The 18,269-nt window shown below is 45.5% G+C and overlaps 1 protein-coding gene across 1 annotated transcript in view; it reads left to right on the top strand.

Annotated features, from left to right (window-relative positions):
- SPTBN5 (spectrin beta, non-erythrocytic 5) overlaps nt 1-18,269 on the top strand; it is a 194,296-nt gene that overhangs the window by 167,330 nt on the left and 8,697 nt on the right. The window contains exons 62-66 of the mRNA XM_061611348.1: nt 5,008-5,583; nt 8,347-8,418; nt 9,924-10,010; nt 15,551-15,642; nt 16,238-16,323. Of these exons, the coding sequence (XP_061467332.1) occupies nt 5,008-5,583; nt 8,347-8,418; nt 9,924-10,010; nt 15,551-15,642; nt 16,238-16,323 (913 nt within the window). The remainder of the gene's footprint in view (nt 1-5,007; nt 5,584-8,346; nt 8,419-9,923; nt 10,011-15,550; nt 15,643-16,237; nt 16,324-18,269) is intronic.

Genomic DNA, 18,269 nt, shown 5'->3' on the forward strand with positions numbered 1-18,269 from the left:
TCCTCAGCACTTTTCGCCTCTTGTCTCCGCTGCCATTCCTGGGTCAGCTCCTGCAACGCGTCCCACATCTGTTTTGCCGACGGCTCATCTCTCACACACATCAGTTGAGAATCCGATAGAGCCAAGATTATAAACGCCTGCGCCCTCTGGTCTCTGCGCTTCCAGGCCGCGGTCAATACCGCCAGGGGTGGTTCATCTATAATGTCCCATAAATCCTCTGTTATCAGCAAAGCCCGCATCCTCGGCTTCCAGCTGCCATAATTCTTTTCATTAAGCCGTTCCATCGGCAAGCCTCCCCCAGACAGGTTTACAGCCATGTTGCTCACCGTCTGGTTCAATCAATCAAGCTGCCCTCTCTGGAACTCCGTCTGCTGTTCAGACCAGCAACTTACTCCCGTGTAATGCGCTGTGGATCTGGGCCCATAACCCCTGTTGACGTGTGTGCGTTGTTGCGTGAAACAGCATACATTACGTTGGAGTTAAGTTGAGCAAGAAACTTCAGAGCATTAGAGCATGTTAAGAGTCTTTATTAAGACATTATGGCCAGAGGCTTAAGAGTAAATACATGTAGAGTTTCTTCAGTCATCCCCCCCCCTCTGGGGGTAAACACAGAAGAGAACCTCTCAGTTCAGAGGCAATACACAGAAGACCAGCCTCACAGCTCAGAGGCATAATTCAGAAGACACAACTTACAGACTCTGTTAGAACTTTCCCAGTCTATCAGATGGTTACCATAGCAACGGCCTTGGCAGTCCGTTCCCAGACCGGGCTAAGACATAACTCCCCCTAGTTACAGTTTTGCAGACTTGATGGAAAACAGACTCAGTGACAGTGCGGTTCAATGGTCAACAGTGGGATCGAGAGAAGGTCTTCTGAGGCTGATCTTGTTGAGCAGCATCCCTGCCGATGCTGGAGGCGCTCCTTCAGATAGACTGGGCCAAAACCGTATAGGGTTTTAAAGGTCAAAACCAACACCTTGAATTGGGTTCGGTAAACAACCAGTAACCAGTGCAACTCCTTCAACACAGGAGTGATGTGATCTTGCCGGCGGCTGCCTTTAATCAGACGAGCCACCGCATTCTGTACCAGTTGCAACTTCCGGACCATTTTCAAGGGTAACCCCACGTAGAGCGCATTACAGTAGTCTAGGCGAGAGGTGACTAAGGCATGTACCACCGGTGGGAGTAGATGGTTGGGAAGGTAGGGGCACAGTCTCCGTATCGGATGGAGTTGATACAGCGCCCTCCGGCTCACAGCCGAGACTTGAGCCTCCATGGACAGCTGGGAGTCCAAAATGACCCCCAGGCTGAGGACCTGGTCTTTCAGGGGTAAACGTACCACATTGAGCACCAGGTCCACATCCCCCAACCTTCCCTTGTCTCCCACAAACAGTACCTCGGTCTTGTCCGGGTTCAGCTTCAGCTTATTCCTTCCCATCCAGCCACTCACCGACTCCAGACACTTGGACAGGGTTTCTACAGCCAACCTTGGTGAAGATTTAAATGAGAGATAGAGCTGCGTGTCATCCGCATACTGATGACACTGCAGCCCAAATCTCCTGATGATTGCCCCCAGTGGCTTTATATAGATGTTAAACAGCATCGGGGAGAGGATAGAACCCTGTGGCACCCCACAAGTGAGAGGCCAAGGATCCGAAACCTCCTCCTCCAATGCTACTCTTTGGTACCTACCAAAGAGGAAGGAATGGAACCACTGCCATACAGTGCCCCCTATACCCAACCCCTTTAGGCGGTCCAAGAGGATAGCGTGGTCAACGGTATCAAAAGCCGCTGAGAGATCAAGGAGAACAAGGAAGGTGCATTCGCCCCTATCCCATGCCCTCCTCATATCATCCACCAAGGCGACCAAGGCTGTTTCAGTCCTATGTCCAGGCCTGAAGCCCAATTGAAATGGATCTAGATAATCGGCTTCCTCCAAGTGTGCCTGCAACTGTTTTGCCACCACCCGTTCAATCGCCTTGCCTAAGAATGGTAAATTTGAGACTGGGCGAAAGTTGTTCAGATCTTGAGGATCCAAGGAGGGCTTTTTTAAGATTGGTTTTATTATTGCTTCCTTGAGTGCTGATGGCATTACTCCCTCTTGAAGTGATGTATTTACCACCATCTCGATCCTCTCACCCAGTCTATCTTTACAGCTCATAATGAGCCATGATGGGCAGGGATCGAGTAAGCAGGTGGTTGGCTTTAAAGTTGAAAGCATCTTGTCCACTTCATCGGATGGAAGAAGCTGAAACCGATCCCACAACGCCGGAGCTCCATTGGTCACCTCTGGCTCACTCACTGTGTCCACAGTGTACGGTATCGCACTCTTAATACGATCAATTTTCTCCGCAAAGTGCCCGACCAGGCTTCGGACCACTTGGAACAGTCTCCTGGGACAGCACTCTGCAGATGCAATAGAGGCAGCAAAAAAATCTTTTTTTGTTGCCCTTATTGCCACATGATAGGCTGTTGCAGCCGCTCTAACATGTGTTCGGTCATCTTCAGAGCGAGATTTCCGCCACCAGCGCTCTAGCCGTCTCACCTCCTGCTTCAGAACTTGCAACCATGGAGTGAACCACGGTGCCGTCTGAGCTCTATTCTGGGGGAGAGGGCGTTTTGGAGCCACCCGGTCTAATGCCCCAGCAATTGAGGTATTCCACTCCTCCACTAGGGCCTCAGCCGAGTGGCCGTGTGCATGCTCCAATGAATCCCCAAGCGCATTCAGGAATCCATCTGGATCCATCAGACGTCTGGGACGGACCATCTTAATAGGTCCTCCACCCCCACGGAGGGTTCGAGGCATCGAGATGTCTATTCTCACCAGATAGTGATCTGACCATGACAAGGGGGTGATGGATGTACCCCCAATTTTCAGATCACTCCCCTCCTGTCCCGAGACAAACACCAGGTCCAATGCATGACCGGCTGCATGGGTGGGCCCTGTTAAAATAAGGCACAGCTCCCAGGAAGCCATGGTTTCCAGGAAGTCCCGAGGTGCTCTGGTGAGGTTGGCCTCCGAATGTACATTGAAGTCCCCCAACACCAGAAGGTTTGGGGACTGCACTCGCACATCCGAGACCACCTCTAGCACCTCGGCCAGGGAGTCTGCCGTGCAGCGGGGTGGACAGTACACGAGCAGAATCCCTAGACTGCCCTTTGGGCCCAACCTCCAGTACATGCAATCTACCACCTTGGTCTCACAGAGAGGAGGTCTGGTGAGAAGCAAGGACCCTCGGTAAATAACCACCACTCCTCCTCCCCGACTACCGACCCTCGGCTGCTGTACATACGAGAACCCAGCCGGGCACATGGCCGCTAGAATAGGAGGAGCAGCCTCATTCAGCCAGGTTTCCGTAATACATGCCAGGTCTGCGCCCTCATCCAGTATCATATCATGGTTTTTTGAACAACAGACCTGACATTACACAGCAGCACTCGAAGGCCAGAGTCTGGAGTCAGGCATCCACCAGCTATCTGTTGGCTCCGGGTAGGTCCGGAACAAGGGACAGATATTATACATCTCTCCCTAGTTCGTCTCACCTGACATGACCTGCCTCTAGCTCTCCTCCAGCATCTGCCACCCAGCCTTGATATAACCATTGTCCTTCCACCCTTCTCTCATCATTCCATTTTGATTGACACATGCCCCAATATAGGCTTCCACCACTCAGGCAGACCCCTGTTCTTAAAACAACCCCCTCAAAAAAGATGGGGGTGGAGATGGTAATCCAACAGCAGTTGTAACAGCCGTAGGACTCTCCTTCCCTGTGCGATGATATTCTCCTCTTTTTGTGGCACTAGATCTTCCAAGTCTATATATCCCTCCAATCGATTTATGTATCCCTCAGGAGGGACAGATGGTAGAGAGCAGTCTCCGCCAGCTGGGCCCAGTCCTGCAAGATGGTCATACGCAGCAAAAATCCCATAGGGAAAGGCGATGATCCATCAACAGCAGCAGCAGCAGCAGATCCGTCTTCCCTGGCTAATAAGAGTGGCTGCCCTATATGCTTCCAAGGCACTTGCCTGGCAACTAATGTCAAATGTGAACCAGCTGTCCAGCTGCTGCAGTCATAGAAATTGCAGCTATTGTTCCTTTAGTCATCAGCAAGGCTTCTTCTTGGGATCATGGCTTCCGGTGCATGACCCTCTGTATGCTCATAGGCTGCTCTGTTTCCAGAGAAGTGTCTGGCTGCTGGAAGCATATTTCACTGCGCACGCTCCATATGTATAGAATAATGCTCCATATGCATAGAATCATGGTGTTGTAAGGGACCTTGGAGGACATTTAGTTTATCCCCTTGCTCAATGCAGGATCTGCAGTACAGGATGCAACTACAGCCTTTGCTGGATTACCTTCAGCAGCGGAGAGCTCACCATCTTCCCAGGCAGTCTTTTAGTGTTGTTTCTCTAAACGTTTAGCAGAAAGCTGCTTCCCTGCAATTTCCACCAATTCAATGTAGTCCTCCAGCAAGACTGTTTCATCTTCTGTTTGACTTACAGCCCTTCAGACATTTGCTATCATGTCTCTCCTTAGCCTGGGGAAGAGAGTTATCATGTATTCTTCTCCAGGCTGAGTACAACAAGCTCTTTCAACCGCTGCTTCTTCACCATACTGGTCACCCTCCTCTGAACATGCTCATTTTTTCTGTCAATGCCCTTTTTAAAATGTGATGCCTAAAACTGAAGATGGTGCAGATGCAGAAGTATCCTTGATCTAAAAATTACATTTCTGTTAAGGCAGCCTAACATTGCATTCAGTTTTTTAGCAGCTGCCTCACACTGCTGGCTCATGTTCATCTTGGGATTGACTATAGACGCCTAGATCCTTTTCAAATATACTAACACTCAGTGGGAGAAAAGCAGCTTGGTTGGATTTTGAGTGTGAAAATGGCAGGTGGAGAAAGGTTTAGTCTTAGTAGTATCCATGGAAGGTATTTTCTGTGGCTTGCAACTGCTCATTTATTTGACTTTTTTTTCACTCAGGCACACTTTTTTATTCTTTCAGAGGGAACTGAAGCTATTGAAACAAATTGATACTGAGGAGAATGGGCAACAAGAGAAAAGGAAAATGATCAAGGTTCCCTCCCTAAGAAGAAGATACTCAGACAGGAGAACAGCACACACAAAATCTCTAAATCCAAAGAAAGCTCAGCCGTTGACATCTATATCATCAACTGACACCTTGAAGGTTCCCTTAGAACACATTGCCTCTCCTACCCAAAAGTCCAAAGAGAATTTGCACCAATTTAGTCTTGGAGAAGATATAATGGTGACTGACTCCAGAAATGTTAACACTCCTTCACCAAAGTTGCTTGGCCTACAGGATTCAGGTCTAGAAACTCAGAATTCTTTGCTGTCTTTGTTACCCTCTAACCCAAAAATCCAACAATCTGACAGCGATTTGGTACAAGTACATACTAGTGATTTGGAACCAACAAACAGGGAAGACATTAGTGATAGTTCCCTCTCGGATGTGGGAACCAAAGGAGTAGACACTGTGTCTAATAGTGGATCATGTCACATTTCTCCAACTTTGGTACCCTCAGATTTACCTCCTAAGACTTCAGAAACTGCTTTTCAGGTAAGTTGCCATTATCTGTACCCATGTAATCCCTACACTGAATGAAAGCTACAGAAATCCATATTTTTTCCCTATATTTCAAGTTCAAAATGACCTGAGGCTATAAAATATCATTCAATCAGTGAATTCAATTAGTGACAAAATGTAACTGTCAATTTGTCATATAATATATACAAGGCCTAATATTCAACCAATATTATCATCTACTTTTCTTGACAGTGCCAAAGAGGCAGTCATGTTAACAGGGCCGGCTCCAGGAATGCTGGGGCCCTTGGGCATCAGCTTGCCCTGGGCCCCGGCATGTGTGTGTGTGTGGGTACATGCACGCACGCACCCCCGTACACACACCCCACCTACTTGTCTGCTGTCTTTTACAATTGCCCTTAATGAAGATGGTGGCCGCGGTTTCCCTAAGGGGATGACGCCTCTGCTGTCATCTTTGTTGATGACACATGTGCTTGCTACACACGTGCAGCTCTGCCATCAACTAAGATGGCGGCAGGGGCTTCAGTACCTTAGGGAAACTGCGGCCACCATCTTCATTAAGGGCAATGGTAAAAGACAGAAGACAGGTAGGTGGGGGAAGGGGTGCGCAGATCATGGAAGGGGAGCAGAGGGGTGGCTGAGGGGCCCCCTGTAGCTCCAGGGGCTGTCAGGCCAGTGCCCCACCTGGCCACCCTTTAGAACCTGCCCTGCATGTTAGTCTGTTGCCAAAGTCTTGTGGCACCTTAAAGACAAACAAATTTTTTATGGCATGCATTGTTGTGGATTAGAATATATTTTGTGTGGAATACATTTAAACTCTAATGGAATTGTCACATATACTGTATTTTATTATTTCTTTGCATTTGTTGTCATTTAACTCCATTTTTTACATTTTCCCTTTATACCCATGCACGTATATGCCCCTGCCAACTAAGAATTGTCCTTTATGCATCTTGTGAAGTGGACTCTAGAACACAAAACTTGCCATAAAGCTCTTTGTTGTTTTTTCTTGACAGAAAGCTAAGGATAGATGAATCTGTCAATCTTAAGTTCATTTTGGCATCAGTTTGTGATTTTGTAAAGAAAGTCCTTATGAAAACTCATCAGCATTTTAGAGGATATTTCTCCTAATATACATGTTTTTGCAAGCAATTTCCGATGAGGATGATTATATTTGGATTTCTTAATATGATGCATGTTTGTATATTGTTTTCACTAATCCATGCATTTTTATGTGCACTTTCCCCTAATATACACTTTTTGTGCACATTTTTTTGGTTAAGAACCACTTCGCAGTTTGGTTGAGAAGTGTGAATCTTGAAGGATAGCTGTGTTCTAGATCTCTGTATTGCTGTGGAAAAGAGTGCATTAAAATGCAAAATGAACCAGATTTCTCCCCCATACTTACTTGGATTACATAGTTCCTTTCTCCTTAATGACTGGCTTTACTTCCTTTTTCAGTGTCTACTCACAGCAGAAACAGGTCGCTAAGTGGGATGGAATCACAGTGCTAGTCTCCCAGCAGTGGTGTCACTGTTGCTTACTGGGAGGGAGAGGGTCAAGGCAGAGGGGAGGTCGACATGATGCAGGTGCTGTGGCAGAGCCAATGCAGTGCTTCCTGTGGTGTGTCTGCACAGCACCAAACTTCCCACCACCTCACCCCTCTCACTCCCAAGTAAGCAGCAGCAACACTGATCCCAGGAAGCTAGGGATGTGCCTCTGCCTCATGAGGTGAGCCGTCTGCAGTCACGGGTCTCTCTGGCATGTAGGAATTCTTTAGGAATTTGAACTTTGTTAATTTGGATAAAATTATGTGTATACATTTATGCATACCATGGAGAAAGTAGATAGAGAAAAGTTTTTCTTCCTCATAAAATTAGAACTCATGGACATTCACTGAAGGTGAATGTTGGAAGATTCAGGACAGACAAAAGAAAGTACTTCTTCACACACCACATAGTTAAACCATGGAATTCGCTCCCACAAGAGAAATGATGGCCACCAACTTGGATGACTTTAAAAGAGGATTAGACAAATTCATGGAGGATAAGACTATCAATGGCTACTAGCCCCAATGGCTTTGCTCTGCTCCGTAGTTAGAGGCAGTATATGAATACCAGTTGCTGGAAACTGCAGGAAGGAAGAGTGCTCTTGCACTCGGGTCCTGCTTGTGGGCTTTCCCACAGGCATCTGGTTGGCCACTGTGAGAACAGGATGCTGGACTAGATGGGCCATTGGCCTGATCCAGCAGGCTCTTCTTCTGTTCTTATGATATGAACTGATCTGATTTGCACCTTGGGCTGGAACTTAGTTATCTATAGGTTTTCATGCTTCCCAAACCTCCCAAAGCTGTTTTCAAAATGTGTGTTAAAATGTGCATTCTGCAAGAAAATTTGTTTAGAATGTATATTTTGAGTTTTAAAATACATATTTAAATATATATTTAAATGAAATTGTGTAAAGATTTTTTTTTTAAAAAAATCCAGATTAGTGAGGAAACAGAACAAAATAGATTTTGAGTGAACACATGCAAAAGTGACACAGATCTGAATAGACTGATTCGTCCATTCTTACTGGCATGCTTTTTATACGGTGCAGGGGAGTAAAGCGGCTTCAAATTGACTGGGTAAACTGGGAGTACTAGACACCCTGAATGCTCACGAGTAGCTACTAAATTGTTAATGTGTGAAGTGGCCCTTAACCTTCACTGTGCTCTCAATTAGTGATGTACTCAAGCAAACCAGTTTAAGCTCTCTGCAAGGGCCTTGTGAATTTCAGGTGTCTGCAAATCATCAGAGCATGGAGGGTTTCCTAGAAAAGAGGGACCAGATTCTTCCAGGAAGGAAACAGGTAAGCATGAGTTAAACAGCCTTGATGATATGGAAGGAAAGATTAGATAGGATATAAACAGCATGCCCTCACTAAATGTAGACTAATTTGCTTTTCTCTTTTGAGATTATTATAACAGGGATTCTTTAAAAGGTCAAGAAAGTACTTGATATAATGCTTAAGAAATTGCTTAATCATCCCCATGCACCCATCCCTTTCATGAGTTTTTCCACCCTCCTTGCTATTTTTTTCTGTATTCATTTATTTTATTTATTAAGTCATTTGGCTATTACATTTATATCTCACTTTTCCTCCAAGGAGCTCAAAGTGGTGTACTTGGTTCTCCCCTCTCCATTTTACCCTGTGAGGTGGGTTAGTCAGAGAGACATTGACTGGCCCAGTGAGCTTCATGGCTGAATGAGGATTCCAACCTTGGTCTCCCAAATCATAGTCCAGCACTCTAAGTATTACAGCATAATGGCTCTCATTCATTCCATCCATCCTTTACTCAGACTTTCCACACCCCAGTTTCTCCTCTTTGCTGCATCCTAAGTGGTCCTGTCTCTTTCCCTACAGACCCACTGGGGTGTTAAGATCAGCAGAGGGGCCCTTCTTGGTAGTTCCACCACCTTCAGAAGTTCAGGGGATAATGGCCCAGGGGAGGGCTTTCTCTGTGGCAACCCCTAAGTTGTGGAATTCCCTCCCTACAGAGGTGGGTCTGGCACTTTTGCAATACAGTTTTTGGAGAATGCTCGAGACACACCTCTTTACCCTGGCCTTCAGCTCCTGAGATGTATGTTTTCAGAACCCATCCTATTATTGTGATTAAAATGTGTCTTAATTCTTTTTGGTATTCTATTTTAGATTTTGTAACCTGCCCTGGGACCTATTGGGCAGGATATTTTTATTATTGTTGTTGTTACAACAACAATAACAAATGCTTTTAAAAATTATGATTGGTTCAGATTACATCAGTATAGCTATTTCCAATGCAACAATGCTGTTTATTTTGTTTGTTCACTTATTTACATTTTTCACATTGGTATGTTATATAGCTCAGAGACGATTGAAATATTTCAGAGATTTAATATATTTGGAATCTCACCTTGGCCTGTGTTAATTACCTTATGTTTGATAATTGGTGAAGAAACTTAGCCCTTGCAACAGGGGAGGGGAACCTGCTGTCCTCCAGATGTTGCTGGATTCCAGCTTCCATCAGGCTAAGCCAGCATGTCCAATGGTCAGGAATGATGGGAGAGGGCCACAGGGTCCCCAATCCCTGCCTTACAATATGCTCTGCCTGAACTGTATAGCTCAGCTGTTGCAAAGCTTATCCTACCATCTGTGTTTTTGAGGAAAGTGAAGGTAAGAACAAAAGACTGTCCAAAACACTAGATGCAGGTAGTCAAAGTAAAATCAAACTACAGGGTGATGAGTGATCCCCAATAACAGGGAGATTCAGTAATAATCAGTACCTCAAAGGTTAGAGTTGCTAGCATATTGACCTTGTTTTATATTTTTTGTAGCCAAAGACAAGGGCTTGGAACATATATTATGTCAAACTCAGAAGACAAATGCTTGACTTCTACAATGATGAAAATGAAGTATTCCAGGTAGTTTATTTGATCATGTTTCAGCTCTTCTTAAAGAGTGTGTTATAATTCATACACGCAGAAAATCCACTGTTAGGGGGAAAATATTGAACAGTAGACGTCTACTTTGAAGATGAAATAGTCTTCACCTTTGTTATGTTAACTGGTCAAATCATGCAGTCTGATTGATGAACATTGCCTTATTGACAACAAGATTCAGGAATACACTGCGTTAAAGAACAATGAGCTGGGTAAGGCCCTCAACAGAGTGCAGTGCTGTAAGTGATGGCACATGCTTTAAGACAGACAGATCCAGTAAGTTTTTAGTCACTCTGGCACCTAATATATTGGCATATATTCTACATTAGAGGTTTTCAAACTTTCAGCCTTGAACTTCCTAACCCTATCAGTTTTTATAGCAAGATGCTCCTTTGTTCTATAGTGCATTCCATGGAATATTCTAGGACTGATTCACCTGGAGCACTAGCTACATCTGTTGTGCCTCACTGTCAACTCACTTGTACTGAGAGTGAATCCTAGGTTGTACCTGATGCTCCCCTGAACAACATAGAATTCACTTGATGGTGATTGGCAAGCTGTTTTTCAAGAAAGCTTGTCCACCATTACTGATCCTTTGAGGAACTCCTGATAAACATCCATGTAACCCACCCCAGATGGGTCCATGAGCAAAGTGCTTGAGAGAGTGGTGGCAGCTCAGTTGCAGGCACTCTTGGATTAACTTCTTTATCTTGACCTATTTCAGTCTGGGTTCAGGCCCAGTTTGTGGACAGAATCAGCCTTGGTGCCCTGATGGGTGACTGTTTAGTTGTTTCTGTTTGATCCCTCAGCCACATTTAATATCACTGACCACCGTTTTCTTCTAGACTGCCTCTGTGAGTTGGGGGTTGGAGGCAGTGTTTTATGGTGGTTCCACTCCTACTTATGAGGTTGCTACCATTGGGAAACTGTGTCCCAGTTCCCTGGGAGTTGAGCTATGGCATTATTACAAGGCACTACTTTGTTCTCAGTGTTATTTAAGATCTATATGAAACCAATGGGAGCAATCATTAGGTGATTGCTCCTTTGGGAGGAAGGGTGGGATACAAATTTAATAAATACATTTGTAGTCTGGAGGTACTCCTCAATCCACCTTTGTCACTGGAGTCACAGGTGGCCTCAGTGGGACAAAGTACCCACTACCAACTTCAGCTGGTACAACAACTATCCCTATTTCTGGACAGAGTTAACCTGTCTACTGTGTTTCTTGCTTTGGTAATCTCAGACTAAGGTGATGCACTGCATGTGGGGCTGCACCTGTGCTTGATTCAAAATCTGAAGTTAGTGTAGAACATAGGAGCTTGGTTGCTCAGTCAGTCCCCCAATTATATACTCATCACACCTATGATGAAAGAACTGCATTGGCTGCCTATTAGGTACCAAGCTATATTCAATATTTTATTGCTGATGTATAAAGTCTGGGGCACTAGCAGACCACCTTTCCCATTATATCCCAGGTTGATCTCTAAGATCTTCTGAAGAGGCCTTGCTGATCATACCATGAGTGGCAGAATGCCATTTCTGGCATCTCAAAAACTAGTCTTCTTGGTAGTGGCACCCACCATCTGTAATACCCTCACACACACAGTTCATGAAGGAAAAATGGTGGCAACATTAAACACTTCCTGAAGGCCCCTTTATTTATTTATGCAGGCTTGCCCTGGCCCATAAGATTCATTGCACTGCTTTGTTTTACTGATGCATTTTCTGGTTTTACTGAAATATGTCTGTATTTGTGGTCATAATGTTGTCATGAATTTCCTATGATTTTATTGTATTTATGTAAGCTGCTTAGAAATATTAAATGGAATATAAATTTATTTATTTATTTATTTAATTAATTAAGCTTATATACCGCCCGACTAGCAACAGCTCTCTGGGCGGTGAACATTAAAAATACAATAAAAATAACACAAAACTGTACACAAAACTGTACAGTCTAAAATCAAAATATAATAATTTAGAATTAACAGGAATTAAAATGCCTCAGAGAAGAGAAAGGTTTTAACCTGGCACCGAAAAGATGATAGTGTCGGCGCCAGGCGCACCTCCTCGGGGAGACCATTCCATAGTTCGGGGGCCACCACTGAGAAGGCCCTAGATCTTGTCACCACTCTCCGGGCTTCCCTATGAGTCGGAACCCGGAGGAGGGCCTTCGTAGTAGACCGTAGTGTACGGGCCGGTTCATATCGGGAGAGGCGTTCCGACAGATATCGTGGTCCCGCGCCGTATAAGGCTTTGTAGGTAAGTACCAACACTTTGAATCTGGCCCGGAAGCATATTGGAAGCCAGTGCAAACGGGCTAGCACAGGTGTTATATGCTCAGACCGCTTAGTTCTTGTTAGCAGTCTGGCTGCCGCATTTTGCACTAGCTGTAGCTTCCGAATCGTCTTCAAAGGTAGCCCTACGTAAAGCGCATTGCAGTAGTCCAGACGCGAGGTTACCATAGCATGTACCACTGAGGAGAGGTCCTCCTTACTCAGATAGGGACGTAGCTGGGCTACCAACCGAAGTTGGTAGAACGCATTCCGGGCCACCGAGGCTACATGAGCCTCAAGTGTGAGGGAAGAGTCTAAGATGACTCCCAGACTACGCACCTGTTCCTTTAGTGGGAGTGTAACCCCATCCAGGACAGGGTATATATCTACCATCCAATCAGAGAAACCATCCACCAACAGCATCTCAGTCTTGTCAGGATTGAGTCTCAGTTTGTTAGTTCTCATCCAGTCCATTGTCGCAGCCAGGCAACGGTTCAGCATGTCGACTGCCTCACCTGAAGAAGATGTAAAGGAGAAGTAGAGCTGCGTGTCATCAGCATACTGATGACAACGCACTCCAAAACTCCTGATGACCGCCCCCAGCGGCTTCATATAAATGTTAAAAAGCATGGGAGACAGAACCGAACCCTGCGGGACCCCACATTGGAGAACCCACGGTGTCGAGCAATGTTCCCCAAGCACTATCTTCTGGAGACGACCCGCTAAGTAGGAGCGGAACCACTGCCAAGCAGTGCCTCCAACTCCCAATTCCGCAAGCCTCTCCAGAAGGATACCATGGTCAATGGTATCAAAAGCCGCTGAGAGGTCAAGGAGAATCAACAGAGTTACACTCCCTCTGTCTCTCTCCCGACATAGGTCATCAAACAGGGCGACCAAGGCAGTCTCAGTGCCAAAACCAGGCCTGAACCCCGATTGAAATGGATCTAGATAATCGGTTTCATCCAATAGCGCCTGGAGCTGGTCAGCAACCACACATTCCAGGATCTTGCCCAGGAACGGAACATTGGCTACTGGTCTGTAGCTGCTGACATCCTCTGGGTCCAAGGAAGGTTTTTTCAGGAGTGGTCTCACTGCCGCCTCTTTCAGACAGCCAGGGACCACTCCCTCTCGTAAAGAGGCATTAATCACTTCCTTGGCCCAGCCAACTGTTCCTTCCTTACTAGTTTTAATTAGCCAAGAGGGGCAAGGATCCAGTACCGAAGTGGTCGCACGAACCTGTCCAAGCACCTTGTCCACGTCCTCGAGCTGAACGAACTGAAACTCATCCAACAAAACATGACAAGACTGTGCTCTGGACACCTCAGTAGGATTAACTGCTATTAAATAGGAGTCTAAGTCCCGGCGAATGCATGAGATCTTATGCTGGAAGTGTTCAGCAAATTTATTACATCGAGCTACCGATGTATCTGCCGTGTCTTGTAGGCCTGGATGAAGTAGGCCACGAACCACTTTAAAAAGCTCCTGTGGGCGTGAGAGAGATGACTGAATAGTGGCGGCGAAATGTTGTTTTTTTGCCGCCCTCACCGCTCCTACATAGAGCTTAGTAGAAGCACGAACCAGCTCATAATTGCATTCGTCGGGAGTTCGTCTCCATCTCCGCTCAAGCCGCCTCCTGTCTTGTTTCATCGCTCTCAGCTCCGGAGTATACCAAGGAGCTGTATGAGCTCTACATAGGAGAGGGCGCGCAGGAGCGATCGTGTCAACAGCCCGGGTCATCTCTGTATTCCACAGATCGACCAGGGCTTCGACAGGATCGCCAGTCTTATCAGCCGGAAAAACCCCCAGAGCCTTTTGAAAACCTTCAGAATTCATTAGTCTCCAGGGGCGGACCAATTTAATAGGTCCCCCACCCTTGCAGAGGGAAAAGGCTACTGAAAGTCTAAACTTCAGCAAGCAATGATCTGTCCATGACAACGGGAGAGATGTAAAACTCCCCATGTCCAGTAGCAAAGACCAGGTCAAGAGTATGCCCCGATGTATGTGTTGGGCCACTAACATATTGAGACAGCCCCATGGTTGTCATGGCGGCCATGAAGTCCTGAGCTGCCCCAGACAAAGTAGCCTCAGCATGAATGTTGAGATCTCCCAGTACTAATAGTCTGGGGGATCTCAACAGTATCTCTGAGACCACTTCCGTCAGCTCAGTTAGGGAAGCCATTGGGCAGCAAGGTGGGCGGTACACCAAAAGGATTCCCAGTCTGTCCCTCTGGCCCAGCACAAGGTGCAAACACTCCAGACCAGTGATTGCATGGACATGGTGCTTGGTGAGTGAGATGGAACTCTTATAGACCACAGCGACCCCCCCTCCCCGACCCTCAGATCTACCATGATGCTGAACCAGATACCCCGGTGGGCAGAGCTGGGACAGACTAACTCCTCCCTGTTCGCCCACCCAGGTCTCGGTTATACATGCCAGATCGGCCACCTCGTCCACAATCAAATCATGGACGAAGGAGGTTTTATTATGTACCGATCTGGCATTAAAAAGCAGCAACTGGAGATCTGAGAGTTGGCTGATAGGACAACCAACAACCCTGCGGGTATGAGAAGGACCAGAACGCGGCACAGCCACTACATGTCTGGGCTGCGTTCTCCTTACCTGGCACGTCCCTCTCATATCACCATACCTCCCTCTACCCGTCACTACGGCAATTGGGGCCCCCGCAGGTCTCCCCTCTTGATGATAAAATCTCTTCCCGAGGCACATGATAAACTATAAATACAAAAAACTCATATACATAAAAATACACATTCACTCACAACATACACTCATATAACACCCATTCATCCACTTCAAACCCACACAGAAGACACAGTCCCGTATTCTGTGCGCCCAAACGCCAGCTCTAAGACCGTTCTTCCCACGTAAAACGCCACCTGGGGCCTGGTCCTGCAAGGTGCCCACGTGCAGAGCAGGAGCCCAGGAAGGAGAGAGCAGAGATGTTGGCCAAGCAGCAGCAGCAGCAGCAAAGCAGGCAGATGGCTCTCCCTCCCTGGGCGGTGATGGTCCTCTTCCCTTGCAGGCACTGGATCTATTATTGTAAATAAATAAATAAACGGTGGCCCTCCAGTATGGCAATGGTCACGGATGATGGGAACTGTACTCCATCAGCGTCTGAAGGACTACACATTAGACACCCCTTCTGTCGAGGTTGCAAATGGGTAAGAATTTAAATCTGAAAAATAGAAAGTCTTTAGTTGTAATCTCTTCTGTTGCTTTGTCAGAATACAACTCCAGTCTTGTCACTCACTGTTGCTGGAGCCAAGTGTGAGAGGTTGATGGAGTATCCTAGGAAAGAGCATGCCTTCAGTTTAAGGTAAATCATGTTGGTGATAATGTAAGCAAAATTGGAGAGAGATATTTTGTTTTGTCATACTAAGTTTTGCCCATGGTGTTGCCAGGGGTGCATAGATCCAGGGCCACTTTTTTGGAACTGGATGCCACCATTTTCATTATGACTAAAATTCCATCATGAGTTTTGCAGCCAATGTGCATACAAAACAAAGTCACAATGATAGTGCACATGGATTGTGAAACAGTGATGCGTGTGTCACTTCACGGTATCACTGAAGTGAAACATCTGTGAATATCCTTCAGTGTTGCACATTCTCACAACTATGCTAGGCCACAGGCGGAGATACCTCTCACAGTGTGGAAAGGTGACTCCTCTATCAACCATGTTATTCACTCCAAAACATGTATGTTAGTATCCAGACCAACTGGCATGTCATTTCCTTTGTCCCAATAAAACTGCAGACGTTCATGATCTTTTTGTGTTGTTATGTGGTAGTGGTCCCTTTTGTAGCCTGTATTTTTAACTTTAGGCCAAAGTAAAATTCCATTTGAAAAAGAAGAAAGAGAATGGATATGGGTTATAACAACTCATTCCATCTTCAATCTGTGTCTTACAGGTTGAGTGATGGATCAGAGTACTACTTTGCAGCACCTTCTCAGAAGCTAATGGAGGACTGGATGCAAGCATTGTGGAGCAAGTTAGGTAAGGCTTTTTTGGAGCATTTCCCGTTTCTACCCTGCGTTTTCACACAACATGCCTACAAGGTGTCTTACAGCTTAATCAGTTATGAACAGAGGTGCATAACCGAACAAAAGAAAGATACACATTTAACAGAGCCTCAGAGTATGATACTACATAGGAAGCTGCCTTATACCGATTCAGACCATAGCTTAGTATCATCCACATTGACTGAAAGCAGCTCTTTGGGATTTCTGAACAGACACTCTCCCAGCCCTACCTGGAGATGCTGAGGACTGAATCTGGGACTTTGAGCATGCAAAGCAGATGCTTCACCACTGAGTTATAGACAGGGCCGGCTCCATGTTTCTGGGGGCCTTTGGGCACAGGGTATCAGTGGGCCCTTGTCACCTCACTTTCTTCCTCAAACCACATTCATCTTCCCTTGTCGCACCACTCCTTTCAAAGAAAACAAATATTCACCCATATTGCAACCCCCTCTTACAAAATAAAAATACAAAATTTTGATTTATTTTAATTTGTTAGGTAAATTTACCTATTTTGCAGGCCTCAGCTCCTAAGAATTTATTCTGGTTTACCATGTTAATGATAGGCAGAATATATAAATAGTATCAGAGCCTGGGATCTTCTGCAAAATGTACTGAGAAATAATTGTCATTTTTTGCTGTTTCTGTTGGCTTCTCTACTTTAATGTTTTTACAGACAAAAAATATGGGGGGAATTGAAGCCATCCTTTCCTGTCATTTGCAAAGATCTTTCAAAAAAGCACCAAATAAACATTTCAATTCTCCACCAGGATTTTCTACTCACGCAGGAAGCTGCCTTATACTGAGTCAGATCATTGGTCCATCTAGCCCAGTACTGTCCACACTGACTGGCAGTAGCTGTCCGGAGTTTCAGGAAGGAGTCTCTCCCAGAAGATCTCTCAGGTTCAGTCCCTGATGGCATCTCTCCTACTTGGAGATGCCATTGCGGTCTGAAGCTGAAGGACCTTCTGCACTCACAACTTACTCAACTGTGCTGAGATATCAGGAGGCATTCTAGAATTAATCTTATATCAGAGCACCAAGGCAAGCCAAGAACAGAGCAGTAGATCAAAGGCTGCCCTTTTAAGCAAATACTATTTTTTAAAAGTTAAAATTCCATTTATAAAAAAAGGCATTCACAATAATTCAGCTACAATTCACCTATATGTTAGAAGTGTGTATAGTGTACAAAAATGACACTAAAGGATACCTCCACATCATAGGGCGTACATGCAGAGAAAACTTCAAATACTGTAGACCCATATTATATAGCCACGAGAGTTGCTGTATACTATAGCCAGCATGGATTTTTCACATTCCACAATGTTAAATGGAAAATACCCCCCATGCCATTCTGATCCTTCCCATAAACTCATTTAAAAACAAAACCTTACCAAACCTACAGTCCTGAACTCAGAAATGCTTGCTTAACAACCCTCTAAATTTTCATGGTCATACACAAAACACTCAGAGAATCGAGAGTTCAAAGTGTAAAAAGAGAGAGAGAAAAAACAGACTCCTTTTGGACATTTTTCTGTCAGAGTTCTCATAATCTGTTGAAATTAATTAAAAATCAGCCATGTTCACAGAGTACTGGTAATCCTATTTCTGACCTTACCCCATACTCTGACCTTCATCTTCTGCAGTTTAAAAGTTAAAAAAATATCTGGCTGAATTTTAATTAATTTAAGAAATTTAGGCTTGAACTCAATGATAATGTCAGGCATGCTCAGTAAGAACCAACTATCAGTGTTCTAGAAGCCAGACTCACAGCTGCTGGGCTTGCCTAATCAGGGAGCCACACCCACACCCACACCAGACCTGGATTTCACGTGAGACAGTCATGGCTTCCCCCAAAGAATCCTGGGAAATGTAGTTTGTGAAGGGGGCTGAGAGGAGACTCCTATTCCCCTGACAGAGCTC

Source organism: Rhineura floridana, chromosome 2, assembly GCF_030035675.1.
Source record: "Rhineura floridana isolate rRhiFlo1 chromosome 2, rRhiFlo1.hap2, whole genome shotgun sequence".
Taxonomy (NCBI): domain Eukaryota; kingdom Metazoa; phylum Chordata; class Lepidosauria; order Squamata; family Rhineuridae; genus Rhineura; species Rhineura floridana.